The sequence below is a fragment of the Stenella coeruleoalba genome (genome assembly GCF_951394435.1).
Source record: "Stenella coeruleoalba genome assembly, chromosome: 1".
Lineage (NCBI taxonomy): Eukaryota > Metazoa > Chordata > Mammalia > Artiodactyla > Delphinidae > Stenella > Stenella coeruleoalba.
The window spans coordinates 100,468,072-100,491,495 of NC_137169.1; the positions used below are offsets into that span (position 1 = coordinate 100,468,072).

Here is a 23,424-nt window from a genome sequence, read left to right on the forward strand (position 1 = left end):
ATTCACTTTCTACATTTTCAGGCTACCTATAGGTGATCATCATTTGGCTGTCCCATTAGCACTTACATTCCATTTGTCTAAAAGTCACCATCTAGGGAATTCCCTGGATGCCCAGTGGTTAGTACTCTGTGCTCTCACTGCTGAGGGCATGGGTTTGATCCCTGGTCAGGGAACTAAGATGTTGCAAGCTGCCCGGCAAGCCAAAAAAAAAAAAAAAGTCACCATCTCAGGTCCTTTTGGGAAATTGGTAGACTACAAATCAAATAAACAATACATGCCAAAAACCAAATTCATTATATTTCTCCACCAAATCAGTTTCTCTCTCAACTTTCTCATTTCATATTGCATCATGATTATTCCATAATAAATAATAATGTATTGAGTGCTTTTACAAATTTTAAAATAATCCAGTGAGGTAAGTCTATTATTTCCCTTTTAGAGCTGAGGAAACTGAGGCTCAAATCAAAGACATTCTCCAGGGTCCCCTCATCCAGTACCATGGAGAAGCTGCAGGGCTCCCAAGTCAAGTGATTCTTAACCACTATAATATAGCACAATGTGTTGCCTTCCAGGTTCCAGGCTGAAACCTCAGGTTCAACTTAGACTCCTCCTTTTCCTCCCATATCAAAATAGTATTCTTTTCCTCACAATGTCTCTTGCTCTTTCCCATGGGCTGACTGGGGATCTGGGACCCAGGTTTAATCAGACTTCTACCATGAAGCAGCTGTATAATAGTGGGCAACCTGCTTTACCTCTCATGGCCTCTCTTTCCATATCTGTATAATGAGGTGGCTGATTAGGCAATTTCTGAGCTCTCTTCCGACATTAACATTTTTATTCTTTTTTTTTTAATTTCATTTTTATTATTTGGCTGCATCAGGTCTTAGCTGTAGCGTGTGGGCTTTTCTCTAGTTCTGGCATGTGGGCTTAGTTGCCCCATAGCATGTGGGATTTTAGTTCCCCAATCAGGGATCGAACCCATGTCCCCTGCATTGGAAAGCAGAATCTTAACCACTGGACCACCAGGGAAGTCCCTACATTTTTATTCTAATCTAGATTTTTGTTATATTTTGTTCAACAGACTTCCTTCTCATCTCTTTCTTTCTGCAGCTGAGAATCCATCACTGCTTTATCATTAACGCTTTTGCCCCACTCTCCCATCGCCTCCAGTTACTGTCCCATCTCTCCTCCAGTTCGCAGCAAAAGATTTCTTGGAAGAGCTGTTTATACCTGTTGTACCTACTTTCTTACACCTAATTCCCTTTCTTTAAAAAATTATGTTTCTCTATAACTTATCTTCCATTCTTTGTTTCTGTTTTAATGAATAACTTTATAGATTCTTGTAAAATATTTCTTAAGATCAGGAGTGAGATGACCACACAAGTGCCCACCACAAAGCTTAGAATAGAACATCACGTGTATCTCTGAAGTTCCCTGTGTGATGCTCTCTCAGTGGTGTTCTTCCCCTACTTTGCAATAGAGGGTGACCATTTTTTTTAATTTTGTGTGTATCATTTGCTTTACATTACAGTCTTACCATACACATCCAACACCAACAACATACTGTTAGGTTTTGTATGTCTTTGAACATTATATAAAACATTATATTCTTCTGCAACTTACTGTTTTAATTCAACGTGTTTTTTAAAAAATATTTATTTATTTATTTATTTGGCTGTGTTGGGTCTTAGTTGCGGCACGCCAGATCTTCAAAATGTGTGTTTTTAAGCTTCTTTTTTTTAAATGCTATATTCTCCTGTCAGTGGACATCTAGGTTGTTTCAGTTTTTGCTATCACATACAATAACACTATAAAAATTATTGTACTTGTTTCCTAGTTATAATGTACAAGAGTTTCTCTGTGTATATATCTAAAATGGAATTGTTGGGTTGCAGGATATGTACACCTTTAATGTTACTAGATGATGCCAAATTGTTTTTCCAAAGGGGTTGAAGTAACTTACACATTCTCATCAACACCTGATACTGTCAGACTTTTAAATTTTTGCCAATATGGTGGGTATAAAATGGTATCTCACTGTGGTTTTAATTTACATTTCCCTGATTTTGATGGGGTTGTATATCTTTTCATATATTTATTGGCCTTTCATGTTTCCTCCTCTATGAAATGACTGTTCATATCTTTCCCCCATTTTCCTCTTGGGTTGTTCATCTTTTTACTTTTAAACTGTAAGAATTTTAAAAACTAAATTCTAGATACTATTCCTTTGTTAGTTATATTTGTTGAAAATGCCTTCATCTAGTTTATAGCTTGTTTTTTATTTCTTTTAGGGTTAGGGAGATTGGGGTTGACATATATACACTATTGATACCATGTATAAAACAGATAACTGATGAGAACCTACTGTATAGCACAGCAAACTACTCAGTGCTCTGTGGTGACATAAATGAGAAGGAAATCCAAAAGAGAGGGGCTATATGTATACATATACCTGATTCACTTTGCTGTACTGTACAAACTAACACAATATTGTAAAGCAACTATACTCCAATAAAAATAAAAACAAAAAAACATAACTGCTTACTCTTTCCTTCATGGAATACTTTCTTCACTCAGTTTCTACAATATCACATACTCCTGGTTTTTCACCTACTTCACTAGCTGCTCCTTTTAGTCTCCTTTGCTGGATCCTTCTCCTCTTCCCAACTACCAAAAGTTGGAAATCTAAGCACATCATCCCCAACCAGGGCTCAATCCTTAAATCTTTTTAATTTTCTCTCTATACTTACTCTATTGGGCTATTTCATCTGTTCCCACAGCTTTAAAATAGCAACTTTTAAATGTATGTCTCTAGCCCAAATCTTTCCTCTGAATCTCAACTTCACGTATATAAATGCCTACTTGATATCTCCAGCTGAAAGTCTGCCAGGTATTGGATGTCCAATAGGTATCTCAAACTTAATATTAAAAACTGAACTTTTAGTTAGTCCTCTAAACCTTCCCCTTCTCTAATGTTCCCCATTGGTAAACAGCCTTAGTGTTCTCCCCTGTAGAATGGGGATTAAATCATAACACCTGCTTCATAAAGATATTACAAGGATGAAATAAGATGTATGCTAAGTGCTTAAAACAATGCCTGGCACAGAGTAAGCCACCCATAAAATATTATTCATCCTTTTATTCAACAAATACTTATTGAATACCTATTTACTGAATGCTGTTTACAGTACTGGAAATAGAAAACAAATAGATGGTCACTGCTCTCATGGAACTTACATTTTAGCACATCAGATGGTGATGAAAGCCATGGAGAAAAATAAGGTCAGGGAGGAGGATAGGACATGCTAAGGGAACAGGAACAATTTTAAACAGGACAGTCAGAAAAGGCCTCACTAAGAAAGTGACATTTGAGCATGGGCCTGCAAGAACAAAGAGCAGGAGCCCTGTGGATATCTAGGGGAATAGCATTCCATACATGGAACTGAGCAAGTGCAAAAGTCCTGAAATAGAAGGGGACTTGGCACAGCTGAGGGTGAGCAAGAAAGCTGACTATAAGCTTACGAAGGCACAGGCAATCTCATACTGCTATTGCATATGCTTTGGCAGGGTGCTGGGCATGTGGTATTTACTGCCTTGACCTTAAATCCTCAGACCACTTGTCTCATACCTTGTAAAAAATTCTGCTCCTGAGCCAAAATTTCATTTCGTTCTTCCAAAATTTGTATCAGGGCAGCCTGGAGTTTAGGTGGTAGAATGTCATCCTCATCAGATACCTTAAGAGAAGAAATTGAGATTTTCATGAGCTTTGAGAGAAAAAGTCTCAAACATGCCTTATTTAAGTCCCTCAAAGTCCACAGGTAGCTTTGTATATATTATGGCTGAAGAGTCAGTCTCAAGCTTCCTTCCCTACATTGAGCAGAATCCACAAAACTTATGGTGCATACATCTTCATTACATTTAAGAAAAATAAATAATATGCCTTATAAAATTTTCTGGCACTTTCCCACAAAATGTTTCTCATCTCCAAGTCTTATGCTATATTACAAAGATCATCCCCAAATAAATGGTGCTTCACATGTGACGAGCTGACTGATTCTGAAAAAAGACAGTCTTGGGAAACATTCTTTTCACCCTGCCCTCAGTGCTCACAAAACTATATACAGGTTACATACAGAGGGCTGCTCTAAGGCTTTACTAACTCTCCTCTCCACTTCACTATCTAGAATAAGTGACACTTCCTTTCTGCCCCTACTGTATCTTGTATAAGTTTCTATTACACCATTTCTAAAACTTTATGGCTATGTCTGCTCCCTCTCCCCTCCCCTTTAAACTATAAGGCCTGAGAGATCAAACTGAGTATCTTACTCATCTTTAGTTTCTGACTGGGTAACAGAATATCTAGAAATAATTGGTGCTGAATGCTTGTTAAATTTAATTAAAGTAGAGACCTATACATCAACCCATAAGACTTGAAGGGAGGGTTACCTCTTTTGAGAATGGCAGTTAATCTGTTTCCTCCTTCCCTAAGTTGGGACAGTGAGCTATGAACCCAAATCAAATTTTTCAGGTCAATCTTGTATGATTGGCCGCAGTGTCAAGTCAAGTATGTGTAGGAACTGTAAGTCTTGCCTGAGTCACCTTCTCTAAGCACTTTCACATATTTTCTGGCCAATTATACCCAAATATTACATAATCACCTCCTTTGTCACTCACCTCCTGTAAGAACTTGTCTGCACAGAGATCAACTATCAGCACCTACGGAATAAAGGAGCCAGACAAGTTAAACCAGAGACATTCACAGAGAAATACATTAGACACTGCTAGATCAGGAAGAGTGTTTTGATTCTTTCATGCAAAGGGGAATAGTTTTAAATAAACTTAAAGGTTTATTTGTTTTGTTTCCTTTCTTTTTTTAAAAATTGAAGTATAATTGACTTAAATATTATATTAGTTTCAGGTGTATAAAGTGATTCAATATTATTATACACTAACTTAAAGTGTCAGCCCATTTAAAAGTTAACTCATCAACACAAGTAAAAAGAATTTCAAGTTAAAAAAAAATGACGGCAGCACACCTAGAGATTAAAAGAGACTAAAAAAACCACACCAACCAAATGCACTGCATGGACTTTATTTGGAACTTAATTCAAACTATTAAAAATTTATGAAATAATAAGAGAGCTGAATACTGAATTTTTCTGATATTGAGGAACTGTTATTAAATTTTTTAGGTGTGATAATGGTATTGTGATTATGTTAAAAATGACCTTATAGAAATTCATATTGCAATATTTAGAACTATGAAATTATGTCAGGATATACTTCAAAATATTATGGGAGAGAGGTAGAAGTATGATTGGCCAAAACTTTGTAAGTATTTAAGAAGGGTGATTGGATTTATTTTACTCTCTTGTTTACTTTTACATATGTTTAAAATTTTCCATTATAACAAGTTAAAAAAATAGGTTAATACAAAAATCAGAAGTGTTTCTATACACTAACAATGAAGTGTCTGAAAAATAAATTAAGAAAACAACCCCATTTTCAATTGCACCACAAAGAATAAAATACCTAGGAATAAATTTAAACAAGGAGGTAAAAGATATTTGTGCTGAAAACTATAAGACACTGATGAGAGAAACTGAACAATACACAAATAAATGGAAAGATATTCCATGCTCATGGACTGGAAGAATTAATATTGTTAAAATGTCTAAATTACCCAAAGCAATCTACAGAGTCAGTGCAATCCCTACCAAAATTCCAATGGCAATTTTCACAGAAAGAGAACAAACAATTGTAAAATTTCCATGGAACCACAAAAGACTCCAAATAGCCAAAATGATCTTGAGAAAGAAGAATAAAGGTAGAGACCATCATACCTCCTGATTTCAAGCTATATTACAAAACTATAGTAATCAAAACAGTATGGTACTGGCATAAAACAGACACATGGCTCAGTGGAACAGAATAGAGGGTCCATAAATAAACCCCACACATAGTCAATTAACTTTTTTTATTAATTTTTTTTAAATTAATTAATTTATTAATTTGGCTGCACTGGGTCTTAGTTGCATCAATGGGATCTTTAGTTGTGGCATGAGGGATCTAGTTCCCTGACAGGGGTCGAACCCGGGCCCTCTGCATTGGCAGCGCACAGTCTTCACCACTGGACCACCAGGGAAGTCCCAGTCAATTAACTGATGACAAAGGAGCCAAGAATATAAAATGGGGAAAGGACAATCTCTTCAATAAATGGTGTTGGGAAAATTAGATAGCTGCATGCCAAAAAATAAAATTGGAACCCAATCTTACACCATACACAAAAATCAACTCAAAATGGATTAATGACTTAAACATAAGACCTGAAATCATAAAACTCCTAGAAGAAAACACAGGGGGTAGCATCTTTACCTTGGTCTTGGCAATGATTTTTTGGATTTGACACCAAAAGCAAAGGCAACAAAAGCAAAAATAAGCAAGTAGGATTACATCAAATTAAAAAGCTTCTGCACAGCAAAGGAAACCATCAATAAAATATAAAGGAAATGTAAAGAATGGGAGAAAACATTTGCAAATCATATATTGGATAAGGGGTTACTACCCAAAATATATAAAGAACTCATACAACTCAAAAGCAAAAAAAACCCCAAACAATCCAATTAAAAAATAGGCAGAGGAACTGAATAGACATTATTCCAAAGAAGACATACAAATGACTAACAAGCACATGAAAAGGTATTCCACATCAGGGAAATGCAAATCAAAACCACAATGAGATATCATCACCTGTTAGAATGGCTAGCAACAAAAGACAAAAGATAACAAATACTGGCAAGAATGTGGAGAAAAGGGAACTATTGTGTACTCTTTATGGGAATGTAAATTGGTTCAGCCACTATGGAAACAGTAAGGAGGTTCGTCAAAAAATTAAAAATGGAATCAGCACATGATTCAGCAATCCCACTTCTGGACATGAAACCAAAGGAAATAAGATCACTATTTTGAAGAAATAGCTGTACCCCCATGTTCACTGCAGCATTACTTACAAAAGACATGACAATGGAAACAACCTAAATGTCCATCAACAGATGACTAGATGAAGATGTGGTATGTGTGTATGCATACACACACACACAAACACACACACACAAACACACACAAACACACAATGGAATATTATTCAGCCATATAAAGAAGAAAATCCTGCCATTGGTGACAACATGGATGCTAAGTGAAATAAGTCAGGCAGAGAAAGACAGATACCACTTACATGTGGAATCTAAAACAAATGAATTCAAAGATACAGAGAACAGATTGGTGGTTGCCAGACATGGGGGTGGGGGATGGATGAATGGGTGAAGGGGGTCAAAAGGCAAAAATTTCCAGTTATAAGATAAATAAGTTCTGGATATGTAATGTACAGCATGGTGACTACATTTAATAATACTACACTGTATATTTGAAAGTTGCTAAGAGTCTATCTTAAAAGTTCTCATAACAAGAAAAAAAATTTCTAACTATGTGAGGTGATGGATATTAACTAAACTTACTGTGTAATTATTTTGAAATATATGCATATATCATATAATATCATTATGCTGTACATCTCAAACTAATACAATGTTACACGTCAATCATATCTCAATAAAACTGAGGGAGAAAAAAAGCTTAACCCATCAGTGTAATAGGGAAGAAGAGCTATTTCAATAAGTGGTACTGGGATAGTTGGCTATCCATATGAAAAAAATGAAACGACCCCTACCTCCATTTTTTCTTTTTGGCCACACTGTGTGGCTTGCAGGATCTTAGTTCCCTGACCAGGGATTGAACCCACGCCCACAGCAGTGAAAGCAGGGAGTCCTAACCACTGGACTGCCAGGGAATTCCCCCTACCTCCTATTATATATAAAAAAAAATCAAGCCCCCGACTTCAGAAACAAAAATTAAAGGCATAATAATAAATCTTCCAAGAGATAATATAGGAGGCTATGTCCATCAAGTTAATACAAAGAAAAACTTAAGCAGTTCACACACACACACACACACACACACACACACACATAAAAACACTAACCATAAAAAAATTGATAATTCTGACCACATTAAAATTAAGAACACCACTGTATTTAAAAAACACCATTTTGGAGAATGAAAAGGTAAGCTACAAAGGGGCTCGTATCCAGAGCTATAAAAACGCTTCTTACAAATCAGTGAGGGTAAACAATTCAGTATAAGGATATAGCCTATGAATTTTACAAAAGATGACAAAAAATGACATTCAAATGGCCAATAAACATATAGAAAGATGCTCACCCTCAACCATAATCAAGGAATGCCAATTAAACCACAGTGAGTACAACTACATACCCATCAGATAGGCTAAATTACACAAACTGATGACAACAAGGGCTGTCAAGGATGTGGAGCAACAGGAACAGTGCTGGAGGAAGTTTAAATTGGCACAGCTACTTTGGAAAAGCTTGACTTTACCTACTAAAGTTGAAGGTTTACTCTATGACCCAGCAATTCCATTTCCAAGTATATGTCCATAAAACTGCATGCACATATGTACATATGTACCAAGGGTCATGAACAAGAATATTCATAGCAGCATTATTAATAATAACTCCAAACTGGAAACAACTCAGATGTCAATCAACTGTAGAATGAATAAGAAAATTGTGGCACATTCACACAATGGAATACTATACACAATTAGAATAATCAAACTACTGTTGTTAAACCCATCAACATGGATGAATCTTAAAGACATAATGTTGGGGACTTCCCCGGTGGTGCAGTGGTTAAGAATCCGTCTGTCAATGCAGGGGAAACGGGTTTGAGCCCTGGTCAGGGAAGATCCCACATGCCACGGAGCAACTAAGCCCACGTCCTGCAACTACTGAGCCTGCGCTCTAAAGTCCACGAGCCACAACTACTGAGCCCACGTGCCACAACTACTGAAGCCCACTTGCCTAGAGCCCGTGCTCCACAACAAGAGAAGCCACTGCAATGAGAAGCCTGCACACCACAACAAAAAGTAGCCCCGCTCGCCGCAACTAGGGAAAGCCCACACGCAGCAACGAAGACCCAATGCAGCCAAAAAAAAAAAAAAGACATCATGTTGCTCCAAAGAAGCCAGACTGAAAAAAGAAAAGAAAGAAAGAAAGAAACTCATACATACTGTATGAGTTCATTTATTTCAAGCTTAAAACCAGGCAAACCTGAATTACATTGTTTAGGTATACATGCCTAGGATGTTAAGCTATAAACAAAAAAGAAAATGAGCACCACGAAAGTCAACATAATGGTTACCTTTTGCAAGGGGTGGGGAAGGGAACAGTGATTAGAAGAAAGCATGATGGGGGACTTCCCTGGCAGTCCAGTGGTTAAGACTCCGCGCTTCAAATGCTGGAGGTGCGGGTTTGATCCCTGGTGGGGGAACTAAGATCCCACATGACACGCGGCATGGCCAAAAAATTTAAAAAATAATAATAATTAAAAAAATTAAATTAAAAACGCATGATGGGGGGCTTCCCTGGTGGCGCAGTGGTCGAGAGTCCACCTGCCGATGCATGGGACATGGGTTCATGGCCCGGTCTGGGAAGATCCCACATGCCGCAGAGCGGCTGGGCCCATGAGCCGTAGCCGCTGAGCCTGCGCGTCCGGAGCCTGTGCTCCACAAAGGGAGAGGCCACAACAGTGAGAGGCCCGCGTACCGCAAAAAAAAAAAAAAAAAAAAAAAAAAGGCATGATGGGGACTTCTGTTTCCATTGCCATAATATTTCTATTCTATTCCAATGTTGGTTACATAAGCATTCACTATGTGATAATTAGCTGAGCCATACATTTTGTTTGGGCATTTATCTATACGTGTTTTATATCTGAAACAATTTATTAAATTAACCTAGAGTAGTTTCTGTGTATGATTTTTTAAAAAAGACCTATTCGTCTATACAATGGAGAAAAGACAGCCTCTTCAATAAGTGGTGCTGGGAAAACTGGACAGCTACATGTAAAAGAATGAAATAAGAACTCTCCCTAACACCATACACAAAAATAAACTCAAAATGGATTAAAGACCTAAATGTAAGGCCAGACACTATCAAACTCTTAGAGGAAAACATAGGCAGAACACTCTATGACATAAATCACAGCAAGATCCTTTTTGACCCACCTCTTAGAGAAGTGGAAATAAAAACAAGAATAAACAAATGGGACGTAATGAAACGTCAAAGCTTTTGCACAGCAAAGGAAACCATAAACAAGATGAAAAGGCAACCCTCAGAATGGGAGAAAATATTTGCAAATGAAGCAACTGACAAAGGATTAATCTCCAAAATTTACAAGCAGCTCATGCAGCTCAATAACAAAAAAACAAACAACCCAATCCAAAAATGGGCAGAAGACCTTAATAGACATTTCTCCAAAGAAGATATACAGATTGCCAACAAACCCATGAAAGAATGCTCAACATCACTAATCATTAGAGAAATGCAAATCAAAACTACAATGAGGTATCACCTCACACTAGTCAGAATGGCCACCATCAAAAAATCTACAAACAGTAAATGCTGGAGAGGGTGTGGAGAAAAGGGAACCCTCTTGCACTGCTGGTGGGAATGTAAATTGATACAGCCACTATGGAGAACAGTATGGAGGTTCCTTAAAAAACTAAAAATAGAACTACCATACGACCCAGCAATCCCACTACCGGGCATATACCCTGAGAAAACCATAATTCAAAAAGAGTCATGTACCACAATGTTCACTGCAGCTCTATTTACAATAGCCAGGACATGGAAGCAACCTAAGTGTCCATCAACAGATGAATGGATAAAGAAGATGTGGCACATATATACAATGGAATATTACTCAGCCATAAAAAGAAACGAAATTGAGTTATTTGTAGTGAGGTGGATGGACCCAGACTCTGTCATACAGAGTGAAGTAAATCAGAAAGAGAAAAACAAATACCATATGCTAACACATATATATGGAATCTAAAAAAAAAAAAGGTTATGAAGAACCTAGGGGCAGGAGAGGAATAAAGATGAAGATGTAGAGAATGGACTTGAGGACATGGCGAGGGGGAAGGGGAAGCTGGGACGAAGTGAGAGAGTGGCATGATGGACATACACACACTACCAAATGTAAAATAGACAGAGGGAAGCAGCCGCATAGCACAGGGAGATCAGCTCGGTGCTTTGTGACCACCTAGAGCGGTGGGATAGAGAGGGTGGGAGGCAGATGCAAGAGGGAGGAGATATGGGGATATATGTATATGTATAGCTGATTCAGTTTGTTATAAAGCAGAAACTAACATACCATTGTAAAGCAATTATACTCCAATAAAGATGTTTTTAAAAAAAAAGACCTATTCAGAATAACACAAGAATTAGCCCATGGTTCAATACTGCAAATAAGATACAACTTCAGATTCATGTGTACTACAGAATTTTTCTCATTTTCATAAACAGATACAAAAATATGATAGCATAATGTATTAACAATCATAATTATATATTATTATTAATTAATGACATATCCACCACTGTTAAAGATCACTTGTTTTCATTTGCCAGTGCCCCAGTCTTTTCCACAGGTACTATTTCTCCCATCTCACCTCTTCAATGGGTAGGTCCTGGAGCTGTGGTAAGGAGCAAGACAGGATTCCAATAAGGAAAGGAGTAGGTGAGCACACAATGTCGATCATAGATGCTGGCAGGACTGGGATGTAGGTATGCTGCCAGGTGAATGGATACAGTGTGGCAACCACAGCATGGCCACATTTTGACAGGGTGCTAGCCAGAGGAGAAAGCAAACGGTGTCATATAAAGAACAACAATGGAGGGCATTTCAGACATTACGTTACAGAATTACAAAAGTGATGCCAGTTAGTGATCATAGATTAACAATTCTGTGATTACTCATTAAATTTTAACATTTTATTTAAATTTTAACTTAATTTACTGAATATCTTTAATCTCAATCTAGCTGTTTCCCACAATTTATATTGCTAAAAGCTAGTGTGTACTTAGAAAAGCAATTCCAATTTTTAACAACAGTTTTAACAAAACACATTTTGAAGGTAAATTAATTGCAACCCCCAAAAGTCACTGTTATAGCCGAATGCAAATAGCTTTTGGATTCTCCATGTCACTATAGCATTAGGTAACTGAGATCCTACCTAAGTGTTTTCTAATATGCCCAAATTTTAAAATAGTAAGCACAAGTAAAACAACAGGCTGAAGTGACACATTTTACTTATTTCTCACCTTAGGCTGTTGGCAACAAAGATTATCCTCCGCTCCAAAAGGAGAGAGGCACAGACCCGAATGAGATGGCACACACTCAGGCACTTAAAGAGACATTCAAAATCAACATGTTCCAATCGTGAGTCCAGTGGTCGGCACAGTTCAATTGACTGAAATGCAAAATTTGAATCAGGGGAGCTGAGGTGGGAAAACAATCCCTAATGACAATACTAATGGATCCTGTCATTCTTTTACAGGTTAAATTCAAGAGAGAGGGTCTGCTACAAAGAGTTTGTGAAGCTGCCTACGCTAATGCCAAGACTTAATACCTTACTTTTGGGCTGTAAATTTCTGGTGAAATCTTTCATCCCACTGGACAATAGTATGTATAATCTTCATTTATCACACTGAAATAGATATTATGCAGGGGCTCAATCTACAAATGATAGAAAACCTCTGGTTCCTGGGTCTAGGATCAACTATCTCACAGATCAACTGGATGTTTCTCCAGTGCTTTGGTGACCAAAACATATTCTGTGCAGTTCATGAAAAAGAGAAAACTACCCTGTAAGGTTTCTATCAGGTAAGGCCTACTAGTGTAAGGCCTGCTTTTTGGCAGCTATCAAACCTTTTCAAAATGAACTAACTTACCCCATCTCCAGCCCCAGGGAGGTAGCTCTTTACTGTGATGGTGCGTCCAGGAGCTGGGAAAGGAGCTTCCATGACACTTCGCATAAATGGGTAAACCAAAGCTGGAGACATTTCTCTTCTCTTTTCTACTTCATCTAAAATCTACATACACACAAAAGATTTTTTTTTAATTAGGGACTCAGTTCAAAAACATAAAAGAATCCTATTGAAGGAACTGCCAAACTGGGTGCACAAACTTGAAAATAATACCAACAGATTTCAAGACAGATAAGCTTCTGCAACGAATAAAAGTTCATTAAAGGCATCATTTCTCTTAGAGGTACCTTTAAATCTCCAAGAAAAGTTACTAAAATAAATCAACTTAATTTTAGAAGAGAAGCCCCTTTTTATATCACTAAGGCAGGGGCAAAGAAGGTGACACAATAATACCCTGCAGTTTGGTGTCTGGGAAAGACATGAGACAAGATAAACTTCAGGCAATGTTTTGCTTTAAGCTGGCAGGTTTAGCAAACCAAAATGAGGATGACGGGGCAACATCATCTGGATTAGAGGTCTAAATTTAAGCCTTCAAACCCGTAGCTCTAATCTACTAATGGGAAACCCTTTCTAAAGTACTATGTTAAAGTCTATGCCACTTAACATTGCCTGGTGAAGTCATCAGAAACAAAAACTCACTCAGAGCTCAGAAAGGACAACACTTTTCATAGGGCCCATTCTCCACTCACCTTTGAAAAAAGGTTGAAGCAGCCTAGGCGACTGACCATGCAGTATACCTCAGGGAGTCGCTTTCCTTTGCCTTCTGGCTAAAAAAAAAAACAACAACAAAGCAAAAATTAAACAGCACGAGTCTTTACTAATTTGGACTATTAATACCTCTTAATACTCCTTAGTATAGAGTAGGAACCAAAGCTCTCATTCTCAATGAACACTGAAAGATGAGAAAATGCTAAAAAAAAAAAAAAAATGATAGCATGATTTATTCGAGTTTAGTGATGGCATATAAGCAAGAAGTAACTCAGAGCTCCCTCGATTGGCTCACTGTACTCCATTCCTCAAATATAACCAGACTGACTTCAGCTACAATGTCAGTGCTTTCTTCATCTATTACAAACAAACAAATAAATAAAATAACTCCATACCGTTTCTATTATGGAACACTCTGTGGCTAACCTCCACCTTGCTCTTACTGTTTAAAGCTAACATAGCTTCGGGACTTCCCTGGTGGTCCAGTGGTAAAGAATCCTCCTTCCAGTGCAGGGGACTCGGGTTCAATCCCTGCTCAGGGAACTAAGATCCCACATGCCACAGGGCAACTAAGCCCGTGAGCCACAACTACTGAGCTCATGTGTCTCAACTAGAGAGCCTGCGTGCCGCAAACTACAGAGCCCACACGCTCCGGAGCCCGTGAGCCACAACTAGAGAGAGAAAACCCGCACGCTACAACTAGAGAGAAACCCGTGTGCCACAACTAGAGAAAAGCCCGCATGCCACAAGTAAGATCCTGTGTGTCGCAACTAAGATCCTGCGTGCTGCAACTAAGACCCACCGCAGCCAAAAAAATAAAGAAAATAAAAATATAAAGCTTAACTAGCTTCTTTATAATACACAGATCACTGAGTAGCCCCCAAACTCATCTAGAGATCGTGTTTCTGAAGTTCCTAGTCTGACTCTTTTGTTCCTCTACCAAAGCTGCCTGTAGCACAAGTCTGGGACTTACCAAGAGCTTCTTACAGTAACCAAACCACCGGCTCCCATCTTCACCAGTTAAGACAAAGGAGAACGTTTCACTGAAAAAAACAGTCAATAGTTTGAGATCCAAACAACTGCTTATGACATTCCTCGGAACAAGCAATTAAAAATTAGAGTCCAACAGCAGTCATTTTGTGATGTAAGAGGAGGCAGCAATATTGTATTTATTGCAAGTCACATTCCTCCTGAGGGAGAATGTCCAGCCCTTGAGAATATCTTGCTTTGTACTGTAGTGAGAGAATAGCATGTGATGAGCTGTTGATGCCGCTGCCTCCTTTTACTTTCTTATTTATTTAGTCCAGCTATTAATCAAGCCTATTTTCCTTCTGCTGAATGTCCAGTTTAGTCAAATATATAGGTAAACTATAAAGAATTCTGATAAGCTATCTTCCCTTCCAAATTCTTCTATTTAGTTCTGAGAGGTCATATGGAACTGTGATAGGGAAAAGTTTATATCCTTAATACATAAAAATTATTAGGAAAATTACCATCTCATTAGAAACACTGGCAAAAAATATGCATAGATAATTTACAAAATGAAGACCTAGAGATGCCCAAGAAATAAATTCATTAACAATCAAAAGAAATTCAAATCTGAACAACATATACATATGTCTATATTTGGCCACGAATAAAGATTGGAAGGGAACATCTCAAAACATTTACAGTGCTTATCTCTGAGCAACCAGAATGCCAGTGATTTTTAATTTCTGCTTTTTATTTACTCCTCTGTATTTTTCAGACATTCTAGAATAAACACACATAACTCTTGGGGAAAGCCAACCATGGAGCAGCCAGGCCAATAAGAAAGAAGCCGCCTATGCAATTAGTACAACTGACAGCACAAAGGCTTCAGGGTTGATGGCTCAGAGATGAGAGCGCCGATCAGGCTAAACTGGTTAGGAGAGACAGGAGCAGAGTCTGGAGGCAACGTGGGGTGGAAGGGCAGAGCTACTTAGGCAACAGCTGAGGCTGTCTTCCAGCAGGTCACTGGCATGTGATATGGTTCACATAATCACGCTTTTCAGCCTAAATACATGATTCAATAATTACAGTTTTGAACAAAGCACTTATCTATTTATAAGCAGGATATAATTTTATTATATTATATATGGCTTATTAATTGAAAATAGTAATTTCCTCTAGATACTGGGAAGCAATTTCTTATAATTCCCTTCTCAATATACTTACACCTTCCAAACTACAGCCCCCTCTTCGTACAAGTTCGACAGGGAACATACAATCTGGGCTATGGCTTCTTCTAACAACTTGAAGGAGATAACAAGACGCAGACATTGCCATGTTTTATCTCTGTTTCTCAGTCCCTAAGTTAAAGTCTTTTTTTCCTTTTCTGTCCACTTGGTGGCATTTCTGATTATATGTAAAGTGGAACTTTTTTTCCTGCAGAATTGGCAAATTGAAGAGACTCTCAAACTTGTTTTCCCTTTGACACTGTTTTTCTTTTTTGAGCCCCACATAGGAAATGTCCTAATTGTTTCTTCCTTTCCTCCCACTGCATCCTTGATCTGCCACAGAGTCCACAGAGCTTCACTGCTGACTCTGTTTCTCAAAGATTCTGGTTCTACTTTTGCTCGTCCAACAAATAGAAATCAGATAAAGTAGTCTATTTACCTCTTGAGTTCTGAGGTTGGCACCCAGTCCTTTGAATCAGGAAAACAAAATTTTGGGATAACTTTGAGCCTGTCTTCAATGTCTCTGGATTGCTTACAGCCATGATCACCCTGAAAAAAAATAACACTGTAAGTGACTAATATTCTGTGTAAGCGGAGTATATAAATAAACTCAGCCTGGTCTTAGGAAAAGAGGTCTCTGATAAGTCTAGGTAGGTGTCTCAGAGTGGTTCTGTGCTATTTAATAAAACAGGAAGGCCAAGACTGGTAATCACTGAAAACATACTGAGAACTGAGTTTCTAAGGAAAAGGAATTCTGTTTTACATAGAGAGGGTACTTATGGACATCCTATAATCTGATGTAAGAGAAATGATTGAAAACAGTTTCTTAGCTAGAGGAAGAATCTTAATTCAGAATTAACATACTAGTGAGAATATTTTTATGAATCATGGGACATAAAATAAATGAAAATCTATTTTACAATATACTGATAGCAAAAACCTAGTTAGCTCAAGACACTCTCTGATCAATAATCCAAGATGTTTTGAAAAGGCAGGTGAACGTTACTTAGAAAAGATACTATTTTTAGAATCCACCCCATATATATAATCATTTTCCTTAGCATATAATCTTTGCTACCTAATTATGGGTTTGCAACTTCCTGTAAGATTTTAGCATGGAAGACCTTTTGTGCAAGTCTGGTATTGTACTTTAAAGGACAGTCTAAATTTAGTTAAACCAAAAGACATTTTAAAATTAGTATAAAAACAAGCAGATAAGTCTAATTACCATATTGCCTTCATGTAACTAATACCAATGATCTATCCTTTAATTTCTAAAACAAAACATGCAGCCATTCTGGGTCACTTAGAGATTAAGCCCTTAAGAAATGGAAAAGCACTCTAACAAAATTTTAGTTGTGTCATATTCTATTATTTTTATACTGTTAAATGATTCACAATCATCTTCATTCAAGGTTTTCCACATCAGAATCAAGAGGGGCTCAGGCAGCTCTTTCCCTCCCAGACTTATAGATGCCTAATGCACAATAATGCCAAGTAACTTGCTTAGAGACATCCTTGAATTACTGTCAGAGTCAACTGGGTCCTCATCTGGTTCCAAACCCATAATTCAGGCTGTGCTGAAAACAGGTTCAACCTCAAGATTTCTCTTTGCAAATGTAAGACTGATGAACAACAGAGAAAAAAATTAAGCTTCTCTTTATGGGAAATTTGATTCCTCGACTATCTATTTTAGACTCTTACGGTACTGTGTTACTAAAGAGTGCAGTGGCGCTGTGCTCTCAGGCCACACTGAGGAATTTTATAAGAAATTAAACATTGATTTATTTACAGCAGGAATGTTGGTGAGGACTTTCTTAAAAAATGAGAACCCATGCAGGAAATGTCTCAGATTTCAGTTCAGTTGTGCTTCATTAGCTTTTCTTATTTTTATTTATTTATTTTTTGGCTGTGTTGGGTCTTCGTTGCTGCTCATGGGCTTTCCCTAGTTGCGGCGGGCAGGGGCTACTCTTTGTTGCGGTGTGCAGGCTTCTCATTGCGGTGGCTTCTCTTGTTGTGGCGTATGGGCTCTAGGTGTGCGGGTTTCAGTAGTTGTGGCTCGAGGGCTCTAGAGCACAGGCTCAGTAGTTGTGGCGCACGGGCTTAGTTGCTCCGCGGCATGTGGGATCTTCCAGGACCAGGGCTCGAACCTGTGTCCCCTGCATTGGTAGGAGGATTCTTAACCACTGCACCACCAGGGAAGCCCTTCACTAGCTTTTCTAGTGAAACATGAAACTCAGGGTTTAAACCCGAAGTCCTAAAGTTCCTGAGCAGATAATGAGAGCAGTGGTCCAAGTAGTAAGCTGGAGGGTGAGTAAATGTCCCTGTTTAAAGGGATTACTCCTTCCCAAGGCCAGCTACATAATTTGCAGAGCACAGTGCAAGATGAAAAACTGTGAGCCCCTTGTTCAAAAAGCAGGAAAAAACAATGTAAAATGAAATATAAAACTTGTTACTTTCTTCTGTGGTTTCTTTCTCAGCCTGCAATGGGGTTTTTCATTTTCTGCTTAATGGCATGCTCCCTCAGGCACGAGGATCCTGGAGACAAGTGCAGACTCTCACAGGTGCCCAGGGACCCTGGCCTGCAATCTGGTGCCCAAGTGGCCCACCAGCTGCTGGGTTTCCCCTCGGGCCAGCTGCAGGACTGAAACTCTGTGTCCTGACTAGGGGTGGGACAGTTGAGCCAAGGACTTCCCTTCCCATGGGCCCACTACTCGAACCCGCAGCAGCTAGGCGACCCTCAAGGGGTTGTAGCCTCCACATGGGGACGTGCTTAGTACTTGGATTGGGGGTGGTGAAAAGGCTTGCCCCCCCAGGCCACCCACTGAACACAGGGGCAATGCCCAGGGTAGGGAAGGATCTACCATGTGTTGCTTAAGACACTTCGGCGTTAATGCTTGCCTGATCCTGACCCCCTCCATGCCTGTGCAGAGGGTGGCAGCAGTCACTGAGTGAGGATTGAAAGGGGGAAGCCAGACGGGGCCTGGGGAACCAAGGGGTAGGAGTGAGGACAACTGGAGAACCCATCCTGGAGAGGTGACAGCATACATGAGCCAAGGCTTTAAGACCTTGGCACGTGCCCCACTGTCTCATCAGATCTCACTCCTCACTTACAAAACACAAATTCAAATATAAAATTATTGGGGCTTCCCTGGTGGTGCAGTGGTTGAGAGTCCGCCTGCCGATGCAGGGGACGCGGGTTCGTGCCCCGGTCTGGGAAGATTCCACATGCCGCGGAGCGGCTGGGCCCGTGAGCCATGGCCGCTGAGCCTGCACGTCTGGAGCCTGTGCTCCGCAACGGGAGAGGCCACAACAGTGAGAGGCCTGCATACCGTAAAAAAATAAAATAAAATAAAAATAAAAAAATAAAATTATTAAGAACTTCAACGGTGACTGCAGAGCAGGGTGCAGGGCCCTTGTAAGTGAGGGGCCTTGTGTGACTGCACTGGTCACATGCCCATGAAGTCAGTCCTGCTCTTACTCAGCTTCAGCCAATTCATGCCACTTAGGAATGTAGGCTGAATGTTGGCAGTCTTTCTAGTTTCTCATGAGAAAGCAGAAATACAGATTTTTATGTGAAATATGACTTTTAAACAAAAAATTGACAACAAAACTTTTATTATTTTATTACTGTGCAAACCCAAAAAACATATCTGTGGGCTAAATATGCTCAGAGGCCATCAGTTTGTTAAGCCCTGATGTAACGATTATGCTCTTTGTATTTACTGCCACAAAGCTCAGAGCCACATTTGGGGTCTATTTTGTAAGCTCTGTGAGGTAAGCTCTGTGCTCTCCCAGCACCTAATCTTGGCAAATAGTAGGTATTTATGAAATATTGATTAAATAAATGAATGAATTATTTTGTGAAAAAGGTAAAGTAAATGAAATAATACCGTTAATAACAGTTACCATTTATCAAGTGTTACTATGTGCAAGGAACTGGATTAAGCACGTTACATACATTATCTCATTAAATCCTCACTAATAGGGAATAACATTACATAGTGCTTACTGTAGGCTAGACACTGTTCTAAGTGCCTTATATTAATTATAATTAGCTCATTTAATCCTCACCACAACTCCAAGGGGGTAGACACTATGAAGATTATCCCCCTTTGACCAATGAAGAAAATGAGGCACAGAGCAGTTCAACTGGTCCAAGTCACAGAGCTAATAAGTGGCAAATGCAGATAGCTGGCTCCCAGTCCATGCTCTGAATGTACTCTGCCACATTTATCACTCCCCTCATTAAGGATGAGAAAACTGAGGCTCTGTAACTTGCTAAAGGTCACTTAGTAAATAGCAGAGCAAAAGATAAAAGCCCAACTTGAATAACGAGCTTTAATTCCCCCTTGGTTGCAGCCCATGCCTGACACGAGGTATCATTAGAGTGCACCGGATCCTACAAGAAGTACAGTATTAGTAAAAGCTAACTGAGACAACAGTAAACAAGAAGAGAGGGAATAAATACACAGAGACACAGAAACGTTCCTGGATGCCTCATAGCCTCCATGCACTTACCTTGCTAGGGAATTGTTGTATGACCTGGGGAATGTAGCTTATTTCTGATGGCTTCTTCTGTAGAGACACCACCACAAAAAGTTCAAACAGCTGCTGCTCCTGTAATTCAATTAGATCCCGCTCTAAGGTCTGGTAGTGAGGATTCCTCTTGGAAGGTTGCTGCAGTTGCGCTATGCGCTTGTAGCGACCTGCGATGAGATTACGGAGTCTTGTTTTCCTTTATAGCCCTATCTTCCCTCTAGCATCCAGAGGTCATGACCCACGCAGGACTAATCTTCACTCAGTCGTTGCTAATGAATGTTGACTAACCAATGTCTGCCACCCAGACATACTTGTTAGGGCTATGACACACTTGGAGGACAAGTGCAGATTCTCACAAGCACCTGGGGGCCCTGCAGTGGGACCGATGTTCTGTGTCCCAACTGATACCTATGTATGTCCCAACACATACTCTGTGCCATCCCATCTTTCATGGCATGACGCCAGGATACACAGAAAATGTCAGGTAAAAGCACTGGCCTGACAAAAGATGCCATTTTGGGGACCATGAAATCTTAGGTGGGGGAAAAGATCTGATAAAAGAACTGAGTCCTATAGAAGGTAAGTTCCTAAAGAGACAAGTTTGATCAAGTTAAAACAAAAACTATCCTCACATTAAAGAAATGTTCTTTTCCCTTTTCTCCTTGGCATATATTACTAATAATGGACATATACTTATATCAATAAATGGTGCTAAATGCAAGAGAGAAAAATGACATGTAAGAAGGTATCCATTAGCAGACTATTTCTCAAAAGAAAGAATTCATAGAAGCATACTATGTAAACAGTATGAGCAATCCCACCGAAAAGTGGATACCATTTATCCTTTATTCTCATTTATCTCTAAATTCTGAATAATTTGGGGTAGTCTCCACTAGGGGACATGCAGTACTTGCAGAAGAAATAATCTAAGCATCCCAGAGATTTGCTTATGTGTCATTCTGAGCCAATGATGGAAAGACTCATCCACTAACTGTTTCGCTTTTCTTTTGAGATATGATGCATTCTGCCCCCAAAGAAGTTACAAGGTAGATCAAAATATTAAGAACACTTAAAAAATAATTTTGGAGTGCCTCTCCAAAATTATCCGGTACATTTAGTGCTCTAGGCAAACCTTCCTTGCTCCAAACTCCAAAGGGCTCAGTTCAAGTCAAGAAAATTTTAGGGCCTGTTTCTCAGTAGCAACAGAACAAAATTAATCATCTTTACACATCCAAGCTGAACCTGATGATGACTTAAGTTTCACCTTCAGTCAGCCTACAGAATCAAACACCTGAAGCAATTTAGGCTACTGGTAGGAGCACATGATTATTAATCATAAGATCAGAGTATCAGACCTGGAACTGCCCTGTACTCAGCTTTGATAATTCAGGTCTCCTATTTTTTCCATGCTTCAGTTAAACAGAAATTAAATAATTTGCTGTGAAAATCCATTAGATGAAGGATACAGAGCACTATGACTGCTTGAACAAATACAGCCAAAAAAGCACAGCATCTTCTATATTCTAACAGAAAGTAAATGGCACAATAATTTAGAATATAAATACCTATGAATAAGAAACAGATCAGTGTTTCCTGTCCCAATGTCAGAGATATCTAAGATACTCAAATGAATGACTATGAAAAAATCAGATATTTAATGCAAAGTATTTGCCTCAGAGAATGACTCACATACTCTGTTTTGGCTGCTGCACATATGTCTGAACGTGCAGCTCTGCCGCTCCCCTCTTAAGATGGAAGGACATTCCATCTTAAGAACTACACTGGTCTGCCTCACTCTACCATGGGAGATCTTTAATGCTGTCAAACATCTGACAGTGTACTGTTTAGTTCCCCAAATCTCAACAGGTTCTTATAATGAAGAAATCACCGACAAAGTGAAACTTCATGTAGAAAAAACATGCTTAATCACAAAGGCAGGTGCCACTCCACCTACAACCAGGATCATCACGCGAAAGGGAGCAGCCCCACTGACTCACTCACTCTTTGGCAGATACTCGGCATCACTTTCGTACCCACAGGTTTCACCTGAAAAGAAAGAGTTTCCATTTGTACTGTCCAACAAGAACAGGCAGAACATGAGGACAAAAACAATGTAAAAGCTCCACGGACCTGGGGACTTACTTGGAGTAAGGAATAATTAAGGAGGCTGAGCCTTTCTCCAAACCACTTAGCTGTATCAGGGCAGGACAGGTGCAAAAAAGAATAAAAGGCTCAGAGAAGAAACTATTCCATTCCATCTTCTTCCCATACCCACCTCCCTCCTCAGTTCCCCTCTCATCCCTAATTCTAGAAATTAACAGCAGTTCAGACTAGTTTTAGAAAGCCTTGATCAGAGTGGATTTTATTTCTACCTTCATATCATTGTCTTTATATTCCCAAATAAGGTATCAAAGGTAAAACACCAACCTGGCTAAACAAAAATCTCAATACGGAACAAACTGTGAATTTAGATTAACAGGAAAATGTGAGGCTAAGAAAGATTACCAAGTAAGTTTATGAAGTAATATTTATGATGCCTTTATGATGCCTCTAAGCCACCTCTAATGCCAAACTAAACTGAACTTTACTCTGAATTCTTATAGTACTCAAACAGCTTTGAACTGCTCTTATTTTCCACAATTGGATTTTAAGTATCTTGAGGCTAAGATACTTTTAGCCTGTTTCTAGAAGGGAATGTTCTGTACAATACTAGGCACATTGTCAATTTACAAAAAAAAAAAAAAAGAAAGAGAACAACCAAAACACAAAACAAAACATCGTGAACAGGTGAATGAAAAATTTCTAAATTAAGTCTGAAAAGTTAAAGCAAAATTTTAAAATAAAAAGAAAGGGAAAAAATTTTAATATATCAGGAAAAACAAGGACTAGGAGTCATAAATGAAAACTGTACGGAAGTTTGATTGTATAAAAATGTAAAATTTCTAATCTAATAAAAAATCATTAGTAAATTCAAAAGGTAAATAAACTGGGGGAATATTTGAAATCCACGTTGCAGACGCAAGGCTAAGTTTCTTAATATTTAAATAGCTGTTACAAATGAATAAGTA

At 38.7% G+C, this 23,424-nt stretch overlaps 1 protein-coding gene across 2 annotated transcripts in view; it reads right to left on the reverse strand.

Annotated features, from left to right (window-relative positions):
* The window catches only part of DENND2C (DENN domain containing 2C), a 93,312-nt gene that overhangs the window by 4,754 nt on the left and 65,134 nt on the right, over window positions 1–23,424 (reverse strand). For both annotated transcript variants that reach the window (XM_079925126.1, XM_079925127.1), the window contains exons 7-16: window positions 22,358–22,402; window positions 20,336–20,523; window positions 16,254–16,363; window positions 14,590–14,659; window positions 13,598–13,675; window positions 12,873–13,013; window positions 12,243–12,391; window positions 11,591–11,768; window positions 4,675–4,716; window positions 3,629–3,734 (exon numbers count right to left, since the gene is read on the reverse strand). In XM_079925126.1, the coding sequence (XP_079781252.1) occupies window positions 3,629–3,734; window positions 4,675–4,716; window positions 11,591–11,768; window positions 12,243–12,391; window positions 12,873–13,013; window positions 13,598–13,675; window positions 14,590–14,659; window positions 16,254–16,363; window positions 20,336–20,523; window positions 22,358–22,402 (1,107 nt within the window). The remainder of the gene's footprint in view (window positions 1–3,628; window positions 3,735–4,674; window positions 4,717–11,590; window positions 11,769–12,242; window positions 12,392–12,872; window positions 13,014–13,597; window positions 13,676–14,589; window positions 14,660–16,253; window positions 16,364–20,335; window positions 20,524–22,357; window positions 22,403–23,424) is intronic.